General features: G+C 55.6%; 1 protein-coding gene across 1 annotated transcript; it reads right to left on the bottom strand.

Moving 5' to 3' along the window:
• Positions 1-6,011: 6,011 nt before the first annotated feature.
• Positions 6,012-20,904, bottom strand: RGS14 (regulator of G protein signaling 14). Its single transcript, XM_055386351.2, has 15 exons — positions 20,552-20,904; positions 12,629-12,650; positions 12,258-12,436; positions 11,813-11,905; positions 11,582-11,725; positions 11,058-11,201; positions 10,790-10,901; positions 10,350-10,459; positions 9,696-9,899; positions 7,951-8,027; positions 7,584-7,710; positions 7,363-7,444; positions 7,213-7,259; positions 7,020-7,134; positions 6,012-6,736 (listed from the first exon to the last, which is right to left on the bottom strand). The coding sequence occupies exons 1-15, from the start codon at positions 20,594-20,596 to the stop codon at positions 6,534-6,536; spliced, it is 1,704 nt and encodes a 567-aa protein (XP_055242326.1). The 5' UTR covers positions 20,597-20,904; the 3' UTR covers positions 6,012-6,533.
• Positions 20,905-25,286: the final 4,382 nt, after the last annotated feature.

Here is a 25,286-nt window from a genome sequence, read left to right as displayed (position 1 = left end):
TCCAGCTTCTGGGTTCTGGGCTCCAAGTTCCAGTTCCACACTCCTGGCTCCAGGTTGTGGTCTGGGTTCCAGGTTCCTTCAGCTCCCCAGCACTGAGTCAGGAACACAGTGACCTCCCTGGCTAGTGGGGTTATCTCCACCTACCCTTCTCAGCTAGCTGGGACTTCATGCTGGCAGCCAGCGCCCTAGGCCAGCCTGAGGGGTGATGCTGGTTCTATGGCAGTCCTCCCTTTGCTTTCTGTCCCTGGTCTAACCCCAAGCCAGTTCTCTGGAGACAGGTGCTAAGATGGTTACTGAGCACCTCTTGCCCAGACCCTGCAGTTTTCACAGTCCACATGGACACGTTCATGTTCCCAGCTCTTCCTGAGCCCACCAGGACCGCCAAGGATGTGAATGGTGCCCCCTGGAGTTGGGCAGTTCACGGTCCTGTGCTCAGCCTGAGCTGCATCTGATTCAATGTAACGAACCAAGTGTGTTCCCCGCAACCTGGGCCTTTGTCTCCCCATGGCAGCCGACTTCCAGCTGCTTCTACACCCCCTCAAAAGCCAGGGTCACCTGACTACCAGGCTAGACACCCTGCGGGGTGCATCTTGTGATCACCTCCCTGGGGGTTGGGGCTGTCGCCTCAGCACTTCCGGCAGGGGCTCCAGATGAGCAGCCAGTGCCTATTCCTGACTCCTGGAACTGTGGCCCAGAACCCAGGACACTGTGCCCTGTGCTTGCTCTGTGCCCATTTTGTGCCATCCTCTTCCCCAGCCCCAAGACTTGGTGAAGGTGGGGGGAACCAGAGACAAGTAGCAAGATTGTCTCTTGAGGACTTGGTGCCACATGGGCTTGGGTACCCTGCGTGTCCTCAAGAAGGTCATGCCTGTGCTATTAGCCAGTGCCCTCTGCTAAACGGGGTGTTGCAAAGATGCAGAGAGGTCAAAAAACAACAGTGTGTGGGCCAGGCGGGGTGGCTCATGCCTGTAATCCCAGCACTTTGGGAGGGGGAGGCGGGTGGATCACCTGAGATCAGGAGTTCGAGACCAGCCAGGCCAACATGGTGAAACCCTGTCTCTAAAAATAGAAAAATTAGCTGAGCATGGTAAAAATTAGCTGGACATGGTAAAAATTAGTGGGCGCCTGTAATCCTAGCTACTCGGGAGGCTGAGGCAGGAGAACTGCTTGAACCTGTGAGGCACAGGTTGCAGTGAGCCGAGATCGCACCACTGCACTCCAGCCTGGGTGACAGAGCGAGATTCCATCTCAAAAAAACAAAAAGCAAAACAAACAAACAAACAAAAACAGCAACTGTGTGTGTTCTCCCTTCCTTCACACTGCACACTGGGTGGACGGGCTCCTCCTGGCTTCCCACCTGGTGGGGTTGGGGAGTGGCTCCACCATCTTTTCTGATCACCCATAAGTCAGCTCAGAGCAGTGGCTGTGAAACAGGCCCATGGGCTGACCAGCTGGTGCTCCTTACCCCTGCCGCAGGTCTGAAGGAGGAGGCCATGGGCCTGGGCCTCTCTCCCAGCAGATGGGGCCTGGCCGGGCAAGGAGGTGAGGATTCTGGGAGCACGGAAACTGGGAGGAAGGAAGCAGGTCCCCCTCAGCCCAGGACTGCTTCAGGGGGTGTGTTGGGAAAAGAGTCTCAGAGGAAATCATGGCAGAGGGGCACACTCCACCAACTAAAATGGGCCGAGAGGGGTGGTGGGCTCCAGCCCCCGAAGGAAGGACTGGGCTCTACCAAAGAATGGTGGACCATCAGGGACAAAGAGGGATCTTGGGGAGTCCTTCGCATTATTGTAATGATTAAAAATTGTATCCTTAAAAAAATTAAAGCTAAGATGAAAGTCTCTTTTGACCACTACCCCCAGTCCTGGTCCCCTTCCCGTCTCGTTAATTTGGTGATTCTCCTGCCTCAGCCTCCCCGGTAGCTGAGATTATAGGTGTCTGCTAATTTTTTATCATGCCTGGCTAATTTTTACCATACCCAGCTAATTTTTACCATGCCCGGCTAATTTTTCTATTTTTAGTAGAGATGGGGTTGGCCAGGCTGGTCTCGAACTCCTGACCTCAGGTGATCCACCCGCCTCACCCTCCCAAAGTGCTGGGATTACAGGCGTGACTCACGGTGCCCGGCCCACACACTGTTGTTTGTTGACTTCTCTGCATCTTTGGAGAACATTCTCTCTCCTTTCCCTACCCTTGTAAGTGCCTGTGCGCTTGTGGTTTATGTAAAGTTATGCCATGTGTATTGCTGTGCTTTATTTCACAGTACAACAGCACATCTTGGAGGATTTTCCACATTAGAACACGCTGTACCCAGTTCTTTGTCTGCTGTGTGGTACTGCAGAGCGTGGACACGCTACAGTGTATTTTATTAGGCCCACCCCCAGCCACATAGAGTCGTTTGTTTTCGGGTCACAAATAACCCTGCAGGGATAGGCCTCTTTGTGCCCGGGAGTGAGTGATTCTCTAGTGGCATCACTGAGGTCACACACTGTTTTTAATTTTTGGCAGAAACTCCCAAACTGTCCCCCTGGAGTAGCCATATCAAAGTACTCTCCTGGGGCCAGGCGTGGTGGCTCAGGCCTGTAATCCCAGCATTTTGGAAGGCTGAGGCAGGTGGATCATGAGGTCAGGAGTTCGAGACCAGCATGGCCAACATGGCGAAACCCCCGTCTCTACTAAAGATACAAAAAAAAAAAAAAAAAATTAGCTGGGTGTGGTGGCACGTGCCTGTAATCCCAGATACTCGGGAGACTGAGGCAGGAGAATCGCTTGAATCCAGGAGGTGGAGGTTGCAGTGAGCCGAGATTACACCATTGCACTCCAGCCTGGGCAACAGGGTGAGACTCCATCTCAAAAAACAGAACAAAACAAAACACACACATAAAACAAACAAACAAAAAACCACAAAGTGCTCTCCTGGGAGAGGACCTGGCTCCCCATCGGGGATTTCTGCAGCATCTAGGCCCCCTGGGGTGTGTCCCCATCAGACAGCCTGGGTGCTGGTGAAGCTCCCGTGACAACTCCTTCCAGGTTCCTGGGCTAGTCACTTACCCTCTTGCAGCCTGAGTTGATCTTCACCAGGTTGTTTTGTTGTGAAGGCAAAACATGAGCTAAAGGATGGACCTCAGTAATGTGAACTTCAGTTCACATTGGGGACCTCAGTAAATGTGAATTCCTGCACCCGCAGGGCTGACCTCTGTGCATGCTCTTCTCCCTGGCCCCTAACCCTTTATCATGGGGCAATCCCATTGGTCCCTAACAGTAGCTGACATCATTGCCGGGCCCACAGAAGTACAGGACTAGGTGAAGGGTGGGCTTGCCCTGCGGGATCTGCTAACTTTGGAGAGACAGCCTATCTCTCACCTCTCTAGCCTGGAGAACATGGAAGGGTGTCTCCTCCCACAAGGGAGAAAGTTCTGTGGCTGGTCAGAGAAGGGACACCGGCTTGTCTCCCCACCCCCACCTCTGGCCACACACTGTGAGGGTGCTATGCAGTCCCCTGCCAGGACCACCAATGCCCTGCTGCCAACGCATGCTTTGCTAAGACTATGTGAGACTGTAGGGTCATTTATCAGCCCACTAGGCCAAGGGGATAGAGTGGTGATTAAGATGGACAAGGTCGGCCAGGCGCAGTGGCTCATGCTTGTAATCCCAGCACTTTGGGAGGCCTAGGCGGGTGGATCACTAGAGGTCAGGAGTTCGAGACCAGCCTGGCCAACATGATGAAACCCCATCTCTACTAAAAATACAAAAATTAGCTGGGCATGGTGGTGCATGCCTATGATCCCAGCTACTCAGGAGGCTGAGGCAGGAGAATCGCTTGAACCCAGGAGGTGGAGGTTGCAGTGAGCCGAGATCGAGCCACTGCACTCCAGGCTAGGCAACAGAGTGAGACTCCATCTCAAAAAAAAAAAAAAAAAAAAAAGATGGACAAGGTTTCTACCATCGCAGCATGAGTCTCATCATATTGTCAGCACATGAGTATCAATCAGTAAACAAGGTAATTGCACAGTGGGATAACTACTGCAAATTTAGAAAACTGGCTAGAATGATAGAGAACAGTCAGGGAGCCCGTCCCTGGTTATGCTGGGTGACTAGAGAAGGATCTTCTGAGGTGTTTAAACAGAGATCTTCAATGAGGCAGGACTTTTGTAGTTGCAGGTCTTAAAAACCTCTCATGGTAACAAGCACAGACACGAAAAGGATTTATTGGCTTGCACAGGGAGAAAAGCAAGGAGTGTTTTATTTCAGGTATAGCTGGATTTCGTCAGGAATCCTCCTTCATCTTTTAGTCTTGCTCTCCAGTGTTGGCTGCATTCACATGCAGGTTCGCTCCCTAAGGGTCCTTTCTACAAACCCCAGGAGATGGTAGAAAATGACCGGGACTGGGACTCTGATTGGAACACCTGAGGTTAGAGGACTATGTTTGAACCAAATTCTGGCCAGGGAAATGTACTGCTCTGATTGGCTAGTGGAATGGAGTACTCTGATTGGCCAGTGGAATGGAGTATTCTGATCAGCCAGGCTTGCCAGGGATCCAGTTATGCCAGCCAAACAAAATGGGCTGAGGGGGCAGAGGTGTGAAGCTCCCATAGTGGGACAGGGTGGCTGGCAAACCCCACAGATTTCAAGGAGGAGGAGGAGCCAGTTGACCGAGCACGGGGCAGGTAAGGGGAGTTCCTGGCAGAGGAGACAGCGAGTGCAAAGATTCCAATGGGGAAGGCAACGTGACCTGTTTGAGGCAGTCAGGAGACCCCCCCTCACTCTCTCAGGTGCCTTCTCCTGGCCCCTACGCCCCCTAGCTTCCTGTTGCAGCACTTACCTCCCTGGGCTGGAACCCAGTCTGGCTTCTCTCCCCGCAGTCTGGGGCCCTCCTTCTGGGAGGTCCTCCTTGCCTCCCACAGTGAGGGGTTTGGACTTCCAGCTAGACCACCCAGCTAAAGCAGGTAAGAGTGAGAACCTGCCCCTGAGGGGCCAGGCGCGGTGGCTCACACCTGTAATCCCAACACTTTAGGAGACCGAGGCAGGCGGCTCACAAGGTCAGGAGATCGAGACCATCCCGGCTAACACTAAAATACAAATCTACTAAAAATACAAAAAATTAGCTGGGCACGGTGGCGGGGGCTTGTAGTCCCAGCTACTCAGGAGGCTGAGGCAGGAGAATGGCGTGAACCCCGGAGGTGGAGCTTGCAGTGAGCCAAGATCGCCAAGATCGCACCACTGCACTCTAGCCTGGGCGACAGAGGGAGATTCCGTCTCAAAAAAAAAAAGAGAGAACCTGCCCCTGCTACAACAATCAGTGTCCCCCTTATAGACCTTTGGTGCCCTCAAAGGATTCTCCAGTTATGTGTGCAGAGACACTCAGTCCCCAAAAGAAGCAGACAACAGTGACCAGAATGATGTACTCAGATCCACAGAGACCACAGTACAACAGCAACATGATGGAGAGGCACAGCTCCCCACAGGGTTCTTCACCCCCACACCTCTCCCTGCCCTTTCTCTCACCTCCACACCATGACAGGTCTCACTCTGTCATCCAGGCTGGAGTGCGGTGGCACGATATCGGCTCACTGCAACCTTCGCCTTCCGGGCTCAAGCGATCCTCTCCCACCTGTCTCCCGAGTAGCTGGGACCACAGGCATGCACCACCACACCCAGGTAATTTTTTGTATTTTTGGTAGAGACAGAGTTTTGACATGTTGCCCAGACTGGTCTCAAACTCCTGAGCTCAAGCGATCCACCCCCACCCCCCTTGGTCTCCCAAAGTGCTGGGATTACAGGCGTGAGCCACCTCACCCAGCTCCCGTATTCTTAAAAAAAAAAAATACTATAAGATATTCACACACCACCCCATATACTGTGCAGTCAGGAAGAGAGGTTCTGAAAACAGGAAGTCAGGAGGCACATCCTGAGGTCCCCAAGAGTTTCCTGGCACTGACCTTGGTGACAGAAGTAGTGTGTTTTGAGGGTGGGGGATGCCACAGGACAGTCTGGCACACAAGGAAGACAACTCATGGCAGAATAATAATAATTATTATAATAACAGTATCATACATCAAGGACAAACCCAGCTGCCCCAAGCCTACTGCAAAATCTGTATGTACAGTATAGTCTATGTGGGTGGGGTACAGGGCTGCCCGCCTGCACCCTCAGGCCTTACTCATACCAGCTTCCTGAGGAGGGGCCGGCCCCTCCTCTTGCCCCTGTTGAAGCTTGGCACAGGCTGGGGAGGCTGGCACTGCCAACGCCATCCCTCCGTGTTGGGCAAGCCTGTTCCAAGGGGCTGGACTCACCTCCCCCACTGTGGCCTGGCTGCAAGGGATTGGGGGTGAGCTTGTTGAGGGACAAGGCGGTGGCAGCTGTGGGGTGTGTCTCATCTGAGTCCCCTTTCCACCCCTACCGGCTCTTCCTGCGGGCCTGCCCATGGCAGGAAGGGGCCAGGGACACTCATGGCACAGACAGGGCATGCAGAGCGGACCCATGGCATGCTCGGCCCGCCGGGTGCCATGCAGCTGTCCTGGACTGTTGGGTAGCTGTCAGAGGGCTGAGTCGGTGGTGGAGTTCAAGGATCCCCCGATGGGCTGGGCTGCTGATTCGGTCTGTGGTGGGGTCTCCTGGGAGCTGGGCCCTTGGGCGGGCAGCTGCAGAAATTCTGGAAGTACCAGGTCCTCTTTCCTCAGAAGGCCCCTCTGGTCGTGGGCCCCGCTGCTCTGCACCCGGTTCAGCAGCTCCACCAGGCCTGGAGGCAAGCCACAGCATGAGGGTCCCCCCGGCAGACCTGCCTATATGCCAGCCCACAATAGTCCCGTTGCCTTACTGTGGCCACTGCCTTCCTGGCCCCAGCACCAATGGCCTGTGGCCCCCTGTTCCAGCCTCTTTGACCCCCCAACCCCCATCCTTCCTGTTCCACGCCCAGTGGCACCCAGCCCCCTGCCTTAGCTCAAGGCTCTCTGATGCCACCCTGAATGGTCCCCAACCCCACTGCCCTAGTCTTTCTGATCCCCATCTCATCCACCATGTACCTTCGATGTCACAGGTCTGCCGCTTTCCAGTGGCACTGCTGGGCACCTTCACCAGAGAACTGGGGGACGCTGGAGGGGGATGGGTGGCCTTGTCCTGAGTTCTAGGTGGGCAGCCCTGCGAGAATATGGGATCAGAGCCAAAATCGGGAGGGGAGAAGCAGAGGGTGGAAGAGGCCACTCGCCTTTCGCTCACCTGGCTGCGGCAGGGAGATTTGTCACGGGCTTTGGAGATCTTCACACCTGCAGCAGAGAGGGCCACAGTTCGTGTTTGCCTCCCACCTGGACCCCCTTCCTCCTGGGCCACAGCTGTTCCAGATCAAGCCCCGAGGCCAACGTCCCCTACCTGGAAGAGTGTCCAAAACCAGTCTCTGAGCCGCCACCGAGCTCACTAGCTTCCCCAGATCCAGAGGCTGTTTCTCGCCTGGCTGTGGGGAGAGGTCAGCAGCCCGCGGTACAGGCCTCCGCCCGGCCCCGGCCCCGGCCCCGGCCCCGGCCCCGCCCCGCCCCGCCCCGCCCCGCCCCGCCCCGCCCCACCTCGCCTCGCCCCGCGGCCCGGCAGCTCACCCGGTGCAGCGCCACCTCTAGCGGGCTCAAGCCGTGCTTCTCCAGAATGGGCTGCAGCGCCTCCTGCAGCCGCTTGGTGGGCTTGGCTGAGATTCGTACCACGCGCTCCAGCGCCGTCAGCTCCAGCCTGCGCGGAACCCTCGGGCAGCAGAGGGCCGGAGGGCCGGCCCCCCGCCAAACCCTTCCCAGGACAAACGCGAGGGGGTGGAGCTTGAACTGCAGAAGGTGGGACTGGCTTGTAGGGGGCGGGGTTTGTCCCAGGGGCGGGGCTAGCACGAGGGGCGGGACCTGGGGAGCCAGGTAGCTAGAACAGGGCCTGAAGGGAGTGTCAGGACCTGGGAGCCAGACTTGGGGGCAGGACACTCACTCGAAGGTGATCCTGTTTTCCAGCCGCACTTCCTGATCCGCCAGCACGGTGCAGTCCTGATCCAGGACCAGGGCCTTCTGTGGATGCCAGGCAGGGTCTAAGAGTCCCTCCCCCAACCCCCAGCCATCCCTGTGGGTCTGAGAACAACTTCACGCCCTCCCATGGCCACCACTGGGGTTTCCTAGAGGAAGGGATGGAGGGTGGAAGAGCTGTAGGGGAGCAAATGGGTTAAGGTACCAAGCTGGAGTCCAAGCCCAGGAAAGCCAAGGCCAGGGAGAAAAGTGGCAAGAATGCTGGACATTCTTGGGAAAGGACAGAAATTACGAGAAACGTAGCTGCTGGCATGAAATGATAAGGGGCAGGCCTAGATCAGGGATCCCTGGCCTACTCTTTCTGTGCCAGGACAGGCTCTGCCTCCAGGACAGCTGTCTCGTGTCCCTCAGGTGTGTGAAATCCGACCAGACCAGCTGGAAGCATTTCCTCCCTCACCACCCACCTTTGACCAACCACCCTGGCCTGGTCCCATTTTTGACATTTGTCCACTTCTCTCCATTCCCCGCTACTAAGGACACTTCTTGTTTCCTCATTCAAAAAGGGCCCACCCTCAAAACTGCTGTGAAACCAGAGGATGTGAAGCATCTGGCACAATGCCTGGCACACAGTAGGTACATAAACAGTAACTCTCGTGATGACCACCTTCAGAGGCCCCACTGCCTGCTCCAGCCTGATGTGGGGGTTGGGGGCAGCATCTCCCAGGCAGTAGGCTTATGCTGTGCTGCAGGAGCAGGTGGAGTGTGGGTGAGGAAGTTATATTTAGCATGTATGAAAGCCCATCTGGGCTGCTGGCAGCCGCCCTAGCGGCCTGAGAAGAGTGGGCAGAATGCCTCCCACTACTGCCCTCGCACCCCTGCACTCCAGGCCCCTGAACATGCCCCGCAAGTACCCACCTGCAGGCCTTTGCCTAAGCTGTTCCCTCTGCCTGGAATATCCTCCCCCACAGCTCTGCCCATCCACATCAACTGCTGCTTCTTCCATGAAGCCTTCCGGACACCAGCCAGAAATGCCTACCCTCTCCCAAGAGACCTTCTCTGGAGTTTTCACTCTTCTTCCTCCCTGATCACTCCCTGCTTGGCTTACTTTCAGCCTGTGGGCCAGGAGGACAGCCCCAGATCTAGGTTCCTCTCCCCCACACACCTGGCAAGGCCTTAGGACTTGTCTACTAGGTAAATGAAATCCCGATGGCCCCCTGGAAGGTAGCATTCTTCCTTGAGATTCCCCTGACTGAATGGTTTCCTTTAAAGCCAGTTTTCCCCTAGGTCTTCTTTAAAGTTTAAGCTAGTTTGCACCTAAAGGAAAAAGTTCATTGGTTAGGTGCAGTTGGGTGCCCCTAGAGGCTAAGGAGGTGAGGGCACCCCACGGATGGCCATTTCCAGGATGGGTCTGTGGGGATGGGAGTCTGGACTCTGGGAATGATGAGGGGCAAACCCCAGCTCCCACAGTGGTTCTCTCCAGTTTTACCTCCCTAAGATGGCCACAATAGGATGATGGATGAAGGTGGAAACCTGGAAGGACATGAGGTGGGGGGTGGGTGGATGTCTGAGTGAGTGAAAGTTGGTGCTGAGGGTGCTTTGGAGTTGGGTTTAGAACTTGAATTGGGGTTGGAGCCATGACTGAGCAGAGACAGAAATGGAGTTGGGGTCAGGATCAGGAAGGAGGTTAGAGTTGGAGCCAGGTCAGGTTCCCACCTGTTCACTGCCCACCAGGTAGACCTTGATGTCAGGTAGAGAGAGGCCTCGTTTCTCACAGATCCCTGCCAGCATGTCTCGGATGGTGAGGCCAGGTCTGGCCAGGGCCAAGGAGGCTGTGCCGTCGGGCAGGTACACACAGCAGTACTTCCCTGGCCGGCTTTCACTTTCACCCTCCGTGCTCCCAAGGCTCTTCCGGTGGCTCTGATTCAGGGCAGGAGTGGGGGAGATTATGTGTACACATGCAAGGGCATGCACACAGGTACACAGAGATAGGTAAGCTTGCTGGGGCTCAAGCATGCGCACGCACTCCCAAGGCAGGCAAAGATACATCCTCCTGCAGGAACACATGTATGCACACCCAGGCATATGGGCACCTAGAGACGGGTCCACCCACTGATTCCCACACACGTGCTGTGTATACACACCTGGGCTCTGCACATGTGCACACATTTGCCAACTGAGGATGTGTACCCATGACATATATGGGGACCAATATAGTGAGACAAGCAAGGAGGCTGAAGGGTTGGCTACGCAGAGCAAGCTGGGAGACGCAGTAAGGACAGCAACTTGGAATGAGGGCCACCACGTAAATGGGCCTGAGTAGTGACTCTAGCCCATAGAGCATCTTGTCTTCCCCAACAGTCGGCTCACCTCAGATTTGCTGCTGACGAAGGCTAGGAAGCCAAGGTCCAGGCTGGCGGAGGAGTTGAGGGAGCCCTGAGACTCTCGGCGCAAGGCGGCGTTTGCAGTCCCGCCCAGTTCTAGTGAAGAGGGAGCCATGAACGCGAACAGCCCCCCACCCTCACCCATCTTCTGCGGAAGCCTGTTCCCCACTGGTGGGCCTTGTTTGGAGCCATCCTGCAGGGGCCCAGGTGTAAATCCCTGGGAGCGACACCACCGTTGGAGATTTCCAAACGCCTGAGGTCTAGCCCAAGACCCGAACCACCCAGGGGAGTGTGGTGGTCACTGGGACCTGCGTTTCAGTTTTCACAGACTGACAGACTGTGGGCCACGTAGGAGGAAGGGGGCACTCCCCAAATTGCCCAAACTCCCGCCTTCCCCGCATCTCTGTTGCTCGCTCCTGCCCTCACCCCGGCGGAAGGACTTGCGGAGAGGGCGGCCCCCAGGACCCTCAACGGGTGGCAGCTGCCCCAACTCCTCCACACCCAGCGGCAGCGACTTCCCGGGCTTCAGCTTCGGCTTCTGTGGGTACAGGGGAGGCGCTGGCACCGGGCTGGGCCCCAGCCCGCATGCAGACCGTGGGCACAGACCCGCAGATCTGCACCCGGAGGCGTCCCCTCTTGCACGCGGTCCGCAGGACCCCCTGCCTCGCCCAGTCCCTCGCCCAGTCCCACGCACCTTCCTCGTGGCGTCAGGGCTGCCGAGGCGCGAGGAGCCAGGTTCCCGCAGAGGGCGCCCCTCGGCTTCGGCTAGCAGGCACTCGCGGTACAGCGGGGACTTGACGAAGCGCGCATAGCTGTCGAACTTCATCAAGTTGAAGATCTGCGGGGCGACCCCGGAACAGGTGAGCCGGGGCTGGGGTGGGGGCGCTGGGCTGCCTGCACCCAGGCCGGGTCCTTGGGGCTGGCCCCGCCCCAAACCTAGGGCTGGATTTTCCAAGCCCCGCCCCGACCTCAGTTCCTATACCCACCCCCGGGGTCCAGGCCCGCCCCGAGCTCAGCTAGGCTCCGCCTCTAACTGTCCTTCCCCGATGCCTCTGATACCGCCCTCTGAGCTCCGCCCTGCCTGCCCCGGCATTTGGCTCTGTCTCCGCCTCCAAATTTGCCCCCTCCGCTTTGTAGTTCAGACTCCCCGCCAGGGTCCGACCCCGCCCCTGCTCCTTTTGTCTCCCTTTCAAGGCCAATCCCCCCAGGATCGCCCACCTGAAGCTGCTGTGCCCGAAACATGTCCGGCCGGGGCTCGGCCAGCACCTCCTCGCCAAGCCAGGCCTGACGGTCGATGTTCACTGGGCTCAGCGCCTGGCTGGACAGGAACTCCTGGTAGATGTTGCGGGCCTCCTGAGCTAGCTGAAGGAGGGACGGGAGGAGTTGGTCAGGGAGCGTGGCCCAGTTCCCCTCTCCCCAGCCCTCGGCCCCAGCTCCCCCTTCTCCCACCTGCTGGGTATCGCTGGCCGGGATCTGTTGGAAGCGCTCGCAGGCCTTCCAGAAAGTCACGTTTTCCGCGCTGAACTCCTTCTTCAGGAACTCCTGGGAGGGGAAGGAGGGGGAGGCAGGCAGAGACTCAGAGACACAGAGACCAAACTGGGGGATGTGATCAAAAGGATTGGGACAGAGACAGGGCCAAGAGACCAAGACAGACAGACAGGGCCAGACAGACAGATGGAGCCAGACGGATCTGAAGACAGGGAGAGAAAATGAGAGGCGGAGACAAGGACAGGGAGAAGGAAGAAAAGTTCCCAGCTGGGAGAAGAGGAAGAGGGTGCTGCAGGAAGGCTAGATGAGGAAGCTGACAGAGGACCCCACTCTGGCCAGCCTGAAGCTCCATCCACGCCCTGCCCTCTCCCGTGTCCCCCCTTCCCTTTCCCTACCCCAGGCTTACAGTGAAGTAAGCCAGGCCCAGCGGGTCCTGCAGCAGCCGCTCGAAGGACAGGGCCCAGCTGGCCACAGGCTGCTCCTCGGTTGGGAAGGGGCTGCTGGGACCACTGGGGAGGCTGTGGATGCTGAGGGAGCTGCCGCGGCCCTCGCCCTGGCCTTGGGGCCCCGTCGTGCTGCTCAGCTCTGCAGGGGGATGGACAAGTTGGGGTGAGCCTTGCTGCCTTCCCCAGCCCCTGGCACAACCCACCCTCCCCCATGCATCCACTCTGCAGCCCTGTTCCCTGGAAAGATAGCAGGTGGCAGGGGTGTCCCCACCCATCTCCACCTCCCTCCTCCCTCCCACTCAGCCAGTTCTCCACACATTCTGTCACTTACCTCCATCTGACACAGCCAGAACCTATAAGAGACCCAACAGAGAAAGTCAGACGAGCCCAGTGAGGATTCCCAGGGGACAGTTCTGGGCCCGACTCCCAGGAGCTGGAACTGTGTTCTCCTCCACCTGGGCATCCCCGGCCAGGTTCTACTTGGTCAGGGTTTTGCTCAGGCTGCCCCTGGCTCCCCTTCCATCCTGTGCCAACCATTAAGTACTGGGACTTATGGCAGGTACCTTCCAGCAGCCCCTGGTTCCCTCCTCCCCCAGCCCCTGCTGGGTGAGCCAGGTGTGCATAGCATGGTGGGTAGGAACAGACTTTAGTCTCTGCCACTTACTAGCTGTGTAACTTTGGGCAAGTTAGTTAACTTGTTTGCCTCCATCTGTAATCTGTAAATAGGAGATAATGCCTATTTACAAATGGAGGCAAACCATTTGCTTCCATCTTGATGTAAAGATCAAGTCAGTTTAATATATTCACAGCATTGGCTGGACACGGTAGCTCACGCCTGTAATCCTAGCACTTTGAGAGGCCGAGATGGGTGGATCACCTGAGGTCAGGAGTTTGAGACCGGCCTGGCCAACGTGGTGAAACCCAGTCTCTACTAAAAATACGAAAAAAAAAAAAAAATTAGCTGGGTGTGGTTGTGGATGCCTGTAATCCCAGCTACTCGGGAGGCTGAGGCAGGAGAATCGCTTGAACCCAGGAGGCAGAGGTTGCAGTGAGCTGAGATTGTGGCATTGCCCTCCAGCCCGGGTGACAAGAGCAAAACTCCGTCTCAATAAAAGAAAATCAAATAAAAATATATCCACAGCGTCTAGAACATGGGCCAGCATGTGATATGGGCTGTATAAACATGTGCTGTCTTTGAGGAAGGAGAGGTGTCTCTGCAGCCAGTGATCTTACTATCGCACGTGTTGCCTATTGGGCCCAGGGTCCCATTACCACCGTGGGAGGGCACAAGATGCTGGTCTATAGTACAGAGCAGTGGTTCTCAAACTTCAGTGCAGAGTGGGAGGACCCCACCTCTGGAGATTCAGGTTCAGTAGGTCCAAGATGGGGCCTGAGGCTGTCCATTTCTACCAAGCTCCCAGGCGATGCTGATGCTGCTGGTTCAGGGACTACTCTGTGAGTAGTACTGCTGCAGTAACTAACTCCATCCTTGCCCCCAATGCACAACTCTGGTTTCTCTGGGAATCCCAATCATTAGTGAAACAGAAAAACTCTCCTCTCAAAATGACTCTTGCGGTGGTTTCTCTTGTTTCTCTTTTTACCTTCCTAGCAGCTCCTCCAGCTTCCCCACTATCTCCCACTCATGCAATGTGGCCTCAACCCCTCTCTGGCTCTGTCCTGGGCACTTTGTCCCATCCACAGATCCACAGCTCCAGACACACATAACTAACTTCCTGGTAACAGCTCCAGCGCCTATCACCCCTGACTTGGGGTTAGAGGGCAGGACAGAGGCTCGGGGTGTGCGCGAGGAGGGCAGGGCCAGGCAGCCCAGCGGAGGGGGGCGAGTCCCCCCTCAAATGTCCCACAAGCCCTCAAGCTCCCAAATGGAAGTCCCAAATGGAAGCTCCCTCTGCCTCCACCAAAACACAGTACCAAACCAGCTTCCCTGCCCCCATCTTTCTTCCCATCACCCGGGCTTCCAACATCAGGGCTTGAGTCATCCCCAGTTCCTACTTCCCGCTTACCTCCTACATTTTCACCATGCCCTGTCACAGAAGTTCCTACCACCAGCCCCTTATTCCCATCCCAACTGGAAACAGGCCTGCAAACATCTCCACCCCTGGAAAGCCCCCCAACCCCCACCCTCCTGAATGGAACCCTCCTCTCTGTTTCCTACTCCCACCCTGAGAGTATTCAGGTCACAGGGCGGCCATCTGTGGGCCAGATCCGGTCTGCAGATATGTGGGAAATTACTATTACCTTGGCCCTCTCAGGTTTTATTATTATGATTATTATTTTTATTTAAAGGTATTTTCCACATTTAAAAAGCAAGAGATTTTAAATTCCACTTGCTCCGTGAGACTGTAATGCTCCAGCTCCTTCCCAGCAGGACAACCTTGTCCGGGATTGAGCAGCCACCACCTTCCCCAAAAGGGCTTACACTCCTCTCAGAGGCCTCTGGGGCCAGTTTAATGCATTTGTGTTACTTGTGGAGGCAGTGGGAGGCAGGCTCAAATTTGGGAGGTCAAATTTGTGCTGTGTGACTTTGGACGAGGTACTTAACCTCTCTGTGCCTCAGTTTTTTCCTCTCTAAAAATGGAGCAAATAATGGTCCTGACTTCGAAGGATTGGTGCGATTAAATGAGTGAAATATATATAAAGAACTCAGAACACTATCGGGCGTGTAGTAAATGTTCAAGGAACGTTACTATTAATGTCGTTCTTGTGTCAGTGTTGATGCCTGACCCCGCTACACATTCGAGTTTGCCACTCCCGCCATAGAAGGAAAGAGCACAGGTGTTGGGGCGGGGGGGGGGGTCTCTCAGATCCAGATTCAAACCCCAGCCCTGACTTTTTCCAGTTTTACAACTTCGGGCTCCTCCCTGAGCTTCGCTTCCCATCTGGAGCCCGGGGATAAGAAGTTGCAGTGGAGGGCAGCGAGTTAGTGCAGAGCGCGCTGGGCGGGGCGTCGGGCCCAGCGCGCCCCGCCCCCGTCTCCGGCCCCGCCCCTCCTGGCCCTGCTCTCGTGCTCCCCGCTCTGTCCTCCCCGCAGAGTCAAATCCCCCAACGAAAGTCGGTGCTTCCCACGGCGACAGGAGAAAGTCCCCACTCCGAGGGCGGCAGAGGGCTGCGAGGAGGGACGGGACGAAGCCTTTCCCCGCGCGGCCGCAAGGTTCCTCTGCAGCCTGCACCTACCTGCCCGCGCCCGGGCTCCTCCTCCCCCGGCTGCACCGCCACGGTGTTCCCAGCCTCGGAGACGCAGTCATCGCCCTCCCCCAGATCCCCGAGAATCACCCGGACTCGCCCCCCTCCGCTGGGCTGCCTGGCCCTGCCCTCCTCGCGCACACCCTGAGCCTCTGTCCTGCCCTCTAACCCCGAGTCAGGGGTGATAGGCGCTGGAGCTGGCGCCAGCCAGCACTTCAATTTTGTTTGGCCCTCACAGGTTTATTTTCCATGTTCTGCTTAACTGAATGTCGTTAAGTGGGGCTGCCTGCTAGATCCTCCCCAGGCCCCACCCCTCCCCACGGTGCCAACCCGGGCCCTTTCCCTGCCCCCGGAGGCACGTTGCGGTTGCCAGGTTACGGCTAAAACCCTACCTGGGCCTGACTGATGAACCCCCTTCAGCCTCACCCATTTCCCTCCCCCTCACCTCCACCCTACATACACTTCACCGAACTTTTCTATCTTCCCCACACCCCTGCTTCCGGCTTTGCCATTGCCAGTGCCTGGGTATCTGCTCCTGCTCTTCGCTTGGAATTGCTCCCCGATCTCTGCCCGCTGACATTAGTCGTCCCCAAACACCAGGCCCCTTGAGTGCCCCTTCCCACCACGTGCTTATCCACCCATGTCCCGGCCTCTCTCCCCTGCCAGTCTGGTCGCCCCTGGAGTGCTGGCCTGGTTGGTGGGAGGGGTCAGATCTGAACTCCCTCCTCAAGAAGCACCGTCTTTGCCCCGTGCTCCCAAGCAGCCATCAGGACCCTGGCATTGGCACCCCTTCACTAGGGACTCTCAGCCCCTGAATGCCACCTGTAGCTCTCCATCCTGAGCCTCTCTTGCCCTGACAGTTGTTGATAGCATAGCTGGAGCTGAAATTGAGTAGGGACAGAAATCTGGAGATGGGTGGGAGTGGGGGTGGAATCCAATTCCAGCTCTGCTATTCGGGAACAAGCAACTTCTCTGAGCTTCAGTTTTCCCTGGGTAGCATGGAGCTCAGCACTCCCAATTTCCTGAGGCTGCTGTGAAGCTTGAATGAGGCCCCATGAGTGAAAGCACCAGGCATGCCACAATCAGAGCAGCGCCCCACAGCGGAGTGAGGTGCAGGTGTGCAGGGGCCCTGCAGGGGCTCTGGCCTGCCCTGGCTGCCACTGCAGGGCCTGGGGAAGTTGTGTTGAGCAGGGCTGGCCTCCCCTGCTTCAGCCTGCTTGAGAAGAAGTGGTGAGTGAATGGAGAAAAAGGGGAAGAAAGGGCAAGGAAGGGTGTGGTGGCCAGTGACACACGGACCCAGGCTTGGACCTCAGCCGGTCATATTTTTTTCTTAGGAATTTGGTCCTGGGGGAGCTGCTGGCACCTGAAAATGCTAAGGTGAGAGTAAGGCCCCAATTTCCTGAGCTTTGACTGTGTGGCAGGCACCCTCTGGCAGCACACATTCATGTCCTCCCTCCATCTTTACGGGTATCTTGTGTGGCAGGTATTATTACCCCCATTTTACCGATGAGGAAACTGAGGCCCAAAGAAGCCATGCAGCTGAGATGTGGCAGAACTGAGATTAGAACTCAAGTTTGCCTGATTCTGGAGCCTGAGGCCTCCCCACCCTCTACCCAAGCTGACTCCCTTTGTGGACCAAGGAAGCTTGGAGGCCCAGGGCCTCAGCCCTTGGGGCACAGGTGGGCAAGTCTAATCTGGCATGACCTGCTCAGGGGCTCCTCTTGAACTGTGCCCTCTAGAGGGATCAGATCTTGAAGGAGGGCCAATTTTCTGAGCATCTTCTATGCTGGGCACCCTCTACTATCCTCTTGAGGATTTCATCCTAGCTTGAGGGGCTGCAAGACCCTGTCTGGAGATGTTCACACAGAATCTGGATGTCTGGTCCCTTCAACTTGAACCAGCCTGTGGAGATGACCCCTGGCCTTGCCCCTGTATAAGGCCACCCTGAACTCGAGTGCCCTGAGCTGGACGCCAGGGACAAAGAGAGAGCTGCATGGGCTTTGCCTTGCAGGTCTTCCTGCCAGGAGGGGAAGACTAACTAGGCCCTCCGACAGGACAGGCCAGGCTAACTGCCCCTCCAGGCTTAACTCTCAGCCTCCCCTAGGGCCCTGTCCCTGTGTTTGCCCACAGCCAGGCCTATGCTGTGCCCTCCCTCCTCCAGCTTGCAGACCCTTTAGGGACCGTCTCCTACAACACGGTGCATGGAGCTAGTGGAGAGTCTTGCTCTGTCGCCAGGCTGGAGTGCAGTAGCACGAACTTGGCTCACTGCAACCTCTGCCTCCCAGGTTCAAGCAATTCTCCTGCCTTAGCCTCCCAAGTAGCTGGGACTACAGGCACACACCACCACGCCCAGCTAATTTTTTGTATCTTTAGTAGAGAAGGGGTTTCACCATATTGGCCAGGATGGTCTCGATCTCTTGGCCTCATGATCTGCCCGCCTCGGCCTCCTAAAGTGCTGGGATTAGAGGCGTGAGCAACTCTGCCTGCCTCCTCTCTCCCTCCCTCCCTTCCTTCCTTCCTTCCATCTTTTTTTTTTTTTTTTTTTTTTATATAGGATCTTGCTCTTTCACCCAGACTGCAGTGCAGTCTGAGTGTGATCACAGCTCACTGCAGCCTTTACCTCCTGGGGTCAAACAATCCTCCCACCTCAGTTTCCCAGTAGCTGGGACTACAGGTGCATACCACCATGCCCAGCTAATTAAAAAGAAGATGGGTCCTCACTATGTTGCCCAGGCTGGTCTCAAACTCCTGGGCTCAAGCGATCCTCCTGCATTGGCCTTCCAAAGTGCTGGGATTCCAGGCTTGAGCCACTGCCTGATATTTTCACCTGTGTCTTTTGTGCCTTGCCAGACTAGGGGGCAGGGACTAGGGCTGATGGGCCTGGGTCGGGAGTGTCTAGGATAGGGGCAGTGGCGGCACTAAGCAGGCACTAAGGAGGGGTTGTTGAATGAATGAGTGAATAAGTACATGAACAAATGAAAAGGTAAAGAGGCTGTGTGAAGACATCCCTAGGAAGGGGGCTGGGAGATGTCTCCAAGTGACAGGTTTCCTTGCAACTGCCTGACAAGCTGAATGGCAGAGAGGCAAGGCTGACAACTGAAGCTTCCACAGCGGGGAATGATGGTGGCGAGAGGAGAGGTAGGGGAGGACCGGGGCCAGGCAGTTCTGGGGGTTCAGATGCTGACGCTCTACTCTCTGGCTGACCTCGGCACAGCATTTACTTCTCTGAGCCTCCCTTGGGAGGTAACTCATGGAGGGACCAGACATACCTGTCCCCCAGGCGCCCCTCCATCCACATCCCCACCTCAGATCCCAGTGCCTGTCTGGCCCTCCCTGCCATAGCTGTGCAGGGCCGCCGGAAGCTACTCAGTGACCAGCAGGCAGCCAACCTGTGACCCTCTGGATTCTAAGAGGTGGCACGAAGAGTTCGGAACAGGCCCAGGAAGGGCAAAGACAAACCTGTGTGTGACAGTTCTGAGAGGAGCCGGGGCGTCTGTGGGCTTGATGGAACTGGGGGCAGACCTTGGGGGCACCCTCCCTGCTCTAGGTGACTTTTGAGTAGAGAAGTCACAGGCTGACACAGAAGGGGCAGGGGCTGGGTCTGTCTCTGGGCCCCCTCTGCTGCCCTGTAGTTCTAGGCACTGTCCCAGAAGCATCAATCCAGTTGCCCTCCCGGGGTGGGCCTGGGGTTAGCCTCCTTGGCTTCCTGGCCCGGTCGCCTAGGCAAGGACGAGCCAAGTGTCATGCCTGTGACGTGGGAATGCAAGGGAGGTGGGTTTTCTTTTTGCACTTTCGTGGTGGGGTCGGTACTGCAGACAGTGAGATGGGGGGCTAAGCTGGCTTTGAAGGGTGGCCTCTCTCCCAGCCGGCCAGCCCAGGGCTGGGCAGGAAAGAGATGCTGGAAGAAGAAGAGGTAGAGGCAGGTTTTGGGAACTAAGGGGCAGGAGTGGTGATGGGGCTGCCTCAGCTTCTTGGTGAGGCAGGAGATCTTTGAATTGGGGCTGAAAATGTAGGGGGCACTGGGCTGACAATTTTGCAGCCCCCACAATGGGACAAAGGCCTCATATGCATTATTTCACTCTATCATCTCAACAAGCCTTGAAATTCATTCCAACCTCTTCATTTTATGGATGAGGAAACTGAGAGATGGCGAGGACCCTCCCTCCAGTAAGAGAGAATAGAACCAGGACTGGAACCCAGGTCTCTATAGAGCCACTGGCTTTGGCCCGTGATACCAGGCTGGGGCCTGGTGGTGGGCCAGGACACTGGCCTTCCTGAGGTTGTTAAGAGGGACTCTTCCAAGTGAGGGGGGAACCCTAGGGAGAGAAGGGAGGCCCAGCACAGCTTGCCCCATCTGCTGAATGAATGAGAAGAGCCAGATCCTCTGAGGGCAGCTCTGATCTGGGGCTAAGCAGCCAGGGAGAGGGTTAAGGGGTGGGACAGCTGCAGCCAGGGGGATCCTAGTGCTCAGCCCTTCCTGGAAGCTCAGGAATAGAACAGGCAGAAGCTGCATCAACCTAGTCTGACCCTGCTGCCCCATCCCGGGCTGCCCAAACAATGCTAGCTCTGGCAGGAAGCCTCTGGAGTAGCTCTGGCTGGAGGACACCGACCCAGCAAGAGCTGCCACTAACATGACCTTGGGCACCTGGAGCAGGGGGTGAGGAGGGGAGGACTCAGGCTGAGCGGGATGTAGGGGCTTGAGCCACTGTGGGGATGAGCAGGGGGCAAGGAGCACATCGAGTGTCCCTGAGACCCTGGGATGCAGCCCCAGATGCAGCAGGTGAGGGAGTGGTGGGGGCTGGACCAGAAGCCTGTGCCCGCTCTGTTCTGGCCTCACTGCCAGGGTTGTACCAGGCTCCCAGCTGGGCCATCTGGAAGGGTCTAGGGGTGAGAGCACCAGGTCCCACCACCTGCTGCTGTCTGTACCCAACTTCTCTCGCCTGCTGGCAGCCCGTGGGTTCTTGCCTGGCCCTGCCGGGTGTGCCTCCTGGGCTCCACCCTGGGTGTGCCCACCCCCTCCTCGTGGCCCTGGCCCGGAGCCCACACTCACCATGCGCCCGTTGGGGACGCCCAGGTGCTTGGGCTTCCCTGGCATGCCGCTGCCGATCAGGGGTCCCCGCCGCGGGGGCTGCCCACCATGGGGACTGTGGGCAGCGCCGGCCAGAGCTTGCACGGTGGCAGGCAGGCAGTGGAGAGAGCCCGACTCGGCTCCTGCGGGCCCTCACATCCTGAAACACCGCTCACTACCTCTTTTCTCTGCCACAGGAAGTGTCTCTATAGAAACCAAACCACAGAAAGAAGCAAGGTCTAAGAGAGCGAACGCCTCTTCCTACACACACGCGCGCACACACACACACGTTCACGCACACACACGCCACCAACACACTCCTGGCAGCATCCCGCACGGGCACCAACACAAGGCAGAGGCTTCCGTGTGACCAGCAAGGAGCCCAGCCTGGTCTGGCCAGGACCAGGGAGCTCTAAGTTCATGCCTGGGCTCACGGCACACGAGTAAACATACCTAGGCACCTTTGTCCACCCTGGGGGCGTTCCTGTGGACATGCACACACGTGCATTGGGATCTGTGTATCCACACGTGTACTTTACTCGGTACACACTTATCTCATACCTACTGTGTGCCAGACAAACATGTGCTCGGTACCCCTCTCCCCCGCAGCTGCGCATATGCAGGGTACCTCTAGCCCCAGACACCTACAGGCTCCTTCCATGCATGTGGCCAGGTGTGCAGACAGATGGATAACTTGCCCGCATGGCTGTGCACACACAGACATTCAGGTATGCGTGTCGTAAACACATGGGCTCTCCCTTACAAGGGGAACTTGGGTGTATAGTCATGTGCATGCACAGTCCCCTGAACAGGTGCATGTGACAGGCACACCTGAACATAGGACATATGTATTCCGACACTCCAGTGACATATGCGTAAGCAGGTGTGATGCACACGCTCACCCACCTAGGTAGGGGACTGGATCACCTATATCTGTGGCCAAAGACTTGAGCGCATTCATACTCACTCAGAAATCCTGCCTTAGTCAACTCAGGCTGCTATAGCAAAAATACCATAGACCAGGTGGGTTAAACAACAAATAAGTATTTCTCACACTTCTGGAGGCTGAGATGTCCAAGGGCAAGCCGCTGGCACATCTGGTATCTAGAGAGGGCCCTCTTCCTGGTTTGCAGACAGCTGTCTTTTTGCTGTGTCCTCACAATAGCAAGTGGAGATAAAGGAAGCCAGCTCCCTCCTGTCTCTTTTTATAAGGGCACTAATTCCTAATCCCACCCTAAGGGGTTCTCTTTCATGACCCAATTACCTCTCAAAGGCCCTGTCTCCAAATAACACCTTGCAGGTTAGTGTTTCAACGTATGAATTTTGGGGGATATAAACTTAATTTGATAGCATGTAGTGTTGGCTGAAGGGTGGGCATCCTGCTCTCAGCCCTGACCTGGCCCCAGATGAACTCCAGTTTTAAAAATTTTAGGTAGGGTCCTTGGTTTGCCTCTTTCTCACACATGCGTGTCCCCACTGCAAGGACTTATATTTTCTTCTAAGCGTGGGCTTACTAAGACCCCTCAACTTGCCCACCATTCTGATTTGAGCTACTCTTTCTCTCTTTTTCTTTCTTTTCTTTTCTTTTTTTTTTTTTTGAGACAGAGTCCTGCTCTGTTACTCACCCAGGCTGCAGTGTAGTGGCAGGATCTAGGCTCACTGCAGCCCTGACCTCCTGGGCTCAAGCAATCCTCCCACCCCAGCCTTCCAAGTAGCTGGGACCACAGGTGCATGTCAACGTGACTGCGTAATTTTTTTTTGTAGAGATGTCTCCTATGTTGCCCAGACTGGTCTCAAACTCCTGGGCTCAAGCAATCCACCCACCTTAGCCTCCCAAAGTGCTGGGATTACAAGTGTGAGCCATCGTGTCCAGCCTCAGCTAGTCTTTCTGCAGGGACAAGGTGATAGCCACTTCTCCATATTCTACCCTCTGCCCCACTGCCCCTTCTAGGGCGGTGACCTGAACTCTTCAGTGGCAGAAACTGAATAGCTCTTCACCACAAATTCATGTCCTTTTTTCCTGGGCACGTGGCTAACTTTACTTTCCCAGGTTCCCTTGCAGTCAGATGTGGACATGTGACTACTTCCTGCCAATTGAAAATGTGTGGGATGACATGTGTCATTTTTGAGCCAAGGCTTTGAAGAAGTAAGTGTGTGCCCTGCACCCTCCCTCTTTCTCCTTCAGCTGGATGGATAGAGAAGATGAGGAGGCCCAGGGGATTGTGGAACCACAAGAAGGAAAAAGCGGGGTCTGTGTATCAGTGCCTGAAAGCAAGCCACCCATCAACCTGGAAACCAGCTTCAGACCATTATGTAAGTGGGAAGTAAAATTTTTTGAGCCTCCTGACAGATGCACAAACCTTGTAAAAATAGTTAAAAAAAAAGAATCATCAAAAAAATTTTCAGGTCATTATATACATTAGGGCCTATTTGTTATAGCAGCTAGCACTGCCCTAGTTAACACACTTCTTCTCCCAGCACTGCCTCACCTCTCTCTAGACACCTTGCTTCAGGCCACACAGACAGAGAGATTCAGTCAGACTTGATGTGTGAAAGGGGTTAGGGTGGAGGTTGCTTTTGGGCCTGGACCATTGCCAATGGTGGTCTTAATAAGGTGTGTGACTGTTTCAATGTGCCTATGGGGGTTGTAGGGTGTGTGATATGGGTGAAGACTTCCTGTCTGCTGTGCCATGGATCTGGGCCATTTCCTAGGTGGCTTTACAGTCCTAGTCCTCACAACCACTTTGTGAGTGGTGCTTATTATTCCCATTTCACAGATTAGGAAACTGAGGCTCAGAGAGAAGTGAGTTGCCCAAGGCTATACATCCTCTTAGAGATCTGCTAAGCTGTGAGTGTGCTTGGGGTGCCTGGAACTGGGCTTTGGCCACCACAGATGCCCACAGCTCCTCTTCTTCCTGCCAAAGGACAGTCACAGTTTCTGCCTGGGACCCCCTTTGAAGTTCATACTCTCCTGCAGAGACACCTCTTCCCTCCTCTCCACTATGGATGCCAGTTCTAGCTCTGACCACATCTTCACCACAGCTAGCCCTGGCTGTTCCCATCTCTTAGCCCTTATCTAGTCTTCTCCATGCCATGAGAGTGGTGGAGTACCTCCACCCACAACGCAGCATCCTCAACTTCTCCCTTCCTGGCTGCCCACAGGGCATCAGTTCCTGATTTAGTCTCTGGCTGGGACTTCTGATCCTTCTTCTCTGTGAAGACCTCCTTGGCTTAGGCCTCACCCTCTCTCCCCCGATCATGATGAATTCAGTCTCCCTATTATGCCTGCTCCAATCTCTTCTCCTCACCATAGCTAGAGGAATCCACACTGGTCACTCCCATGCTTAGAAATATCCCATTGAGTTCTGGGAAAAGGCCATGTTCCTCAGTTGGGAATTGAAGGCCCTTTGAGTTTTGGCTTCAGCTCCCCTGCAGCCCCCAACTCCAACTTCTCAGCCATTCCAAACTACTTGTATTTCATCTGCTCTCACACATCCCTCCCTAGATTGCAGCTCCTCTTCTCTCTGCTGAGAATGCCTTTACCTTTCCCGGAAAACTCCTACTCATTCTTCATGACCCAATTCCAGGTTGTAGAACAAATATTCATTCTTTCACCAGTTACTTATTAATCACCTCCTATGTGACAAGCACTATTCTAGATGCCAGGGACTCAGTAGTGACCATAGCTGACAAAAATCCCAGTCCCCATGAAGGTCCCATGGAATGTGCATGTTTTTGTTTGTATGGGTGCAGATAAATCTCTGGAAGGGGACACTCCTTGTGAGGGGAGTGGCAGAAGACTTTTGTTGTGTCTTTTCTTTTTTTTTTTTTGTTTTTGAGATGGAGTTTCACTCTTGTTGCCCAGGCTGGAGTGGAATGGCACAATTTTGGCTCACTGCAACCTCCGCTTCCTGGGTTCGAGTGATTCTCCTGCCTCAGCCTCCTGAGTAGCTGGGATTATAGGTACCCGCCACCATGGCCGGCTAATTTTTTGTATTTTTAGTAGAAACAGGGTTTCACAATGTTGGCCAGGGTAGTCTCGAACTCCTGACCTCAAGTGATCCACCTGCCTTGGCCTCCCAAAGTGCTGGGATTACAGGTGTGAGCCCCCATGCCTGGCTTGTTGTGTCTTGTATGTCTGTTCTCTCTCTGTCTCCATACACACCACAAGAATGTGTGACTTTTTTGAGACAGAGTATCACTCTGTCACTCAGGCTGGAGTGCAGTGGCAAGATCTTGGCTCACTGCAACCTCCACCTCCCAGGTTCAAGTGATGCTCGTGCCTCAGCCTCCTGAGTAGCTGGGATTACAAGCGTGCACCACCACACCCAGCTAATTTTTTGTAGAGACAGGGTTTCGCTATGTTGGCCAGGCTGGTCTCGAACTCCTAGCCTCAAGTGATCCGCCCACCTCGGCCTCCCAAACTACTGGGATTACAGGTGTGAGCCACCGCGCCTGACCAGAATGTGTGACTTTAATAATAAAAAAGCGAATGAAAAATATATGACCAAGAAAAGATTCAGCACTCAATCCTGAATAAGTCCATTCATTCAAGAGGGCAGTTTCTAAAAGGAGTAAGCAACCAACATCCCTCCCTGTGATCTACAACAGGAGCCATTGATTCAGATGTCTGGAGGAGCCAGGCAAGTGCTGTAAACGAGTGACCAGGTGGGGACCAGCTTAGAAGAGGAAGGCATTGGTGGAGGGGCAGTCCCAT

The sequence above is a fragment of the Gorilla gorilla genome, chromosome 4, assembly GCF_029281585.2.
Source record: "Gorilla gorilla gorilla isolate KB3781 chromosome 4, NHGRI_mGorGor1-v2.1_pri, whole genome shotgun sequence".
In the NCBI taxonomy this organism is placed as follows: domain Eukaryota; kingdom Metazoa; phylum Chordata; class Mammalia; order Primates; family Hominidae; genus Gorilla; species Gorilla gorilla.
The sequence above is the reverse complement of the archived record's forward strand: the minus strand, read 5'-3'. Positions and strand labels throughout refer to the sequence as shown.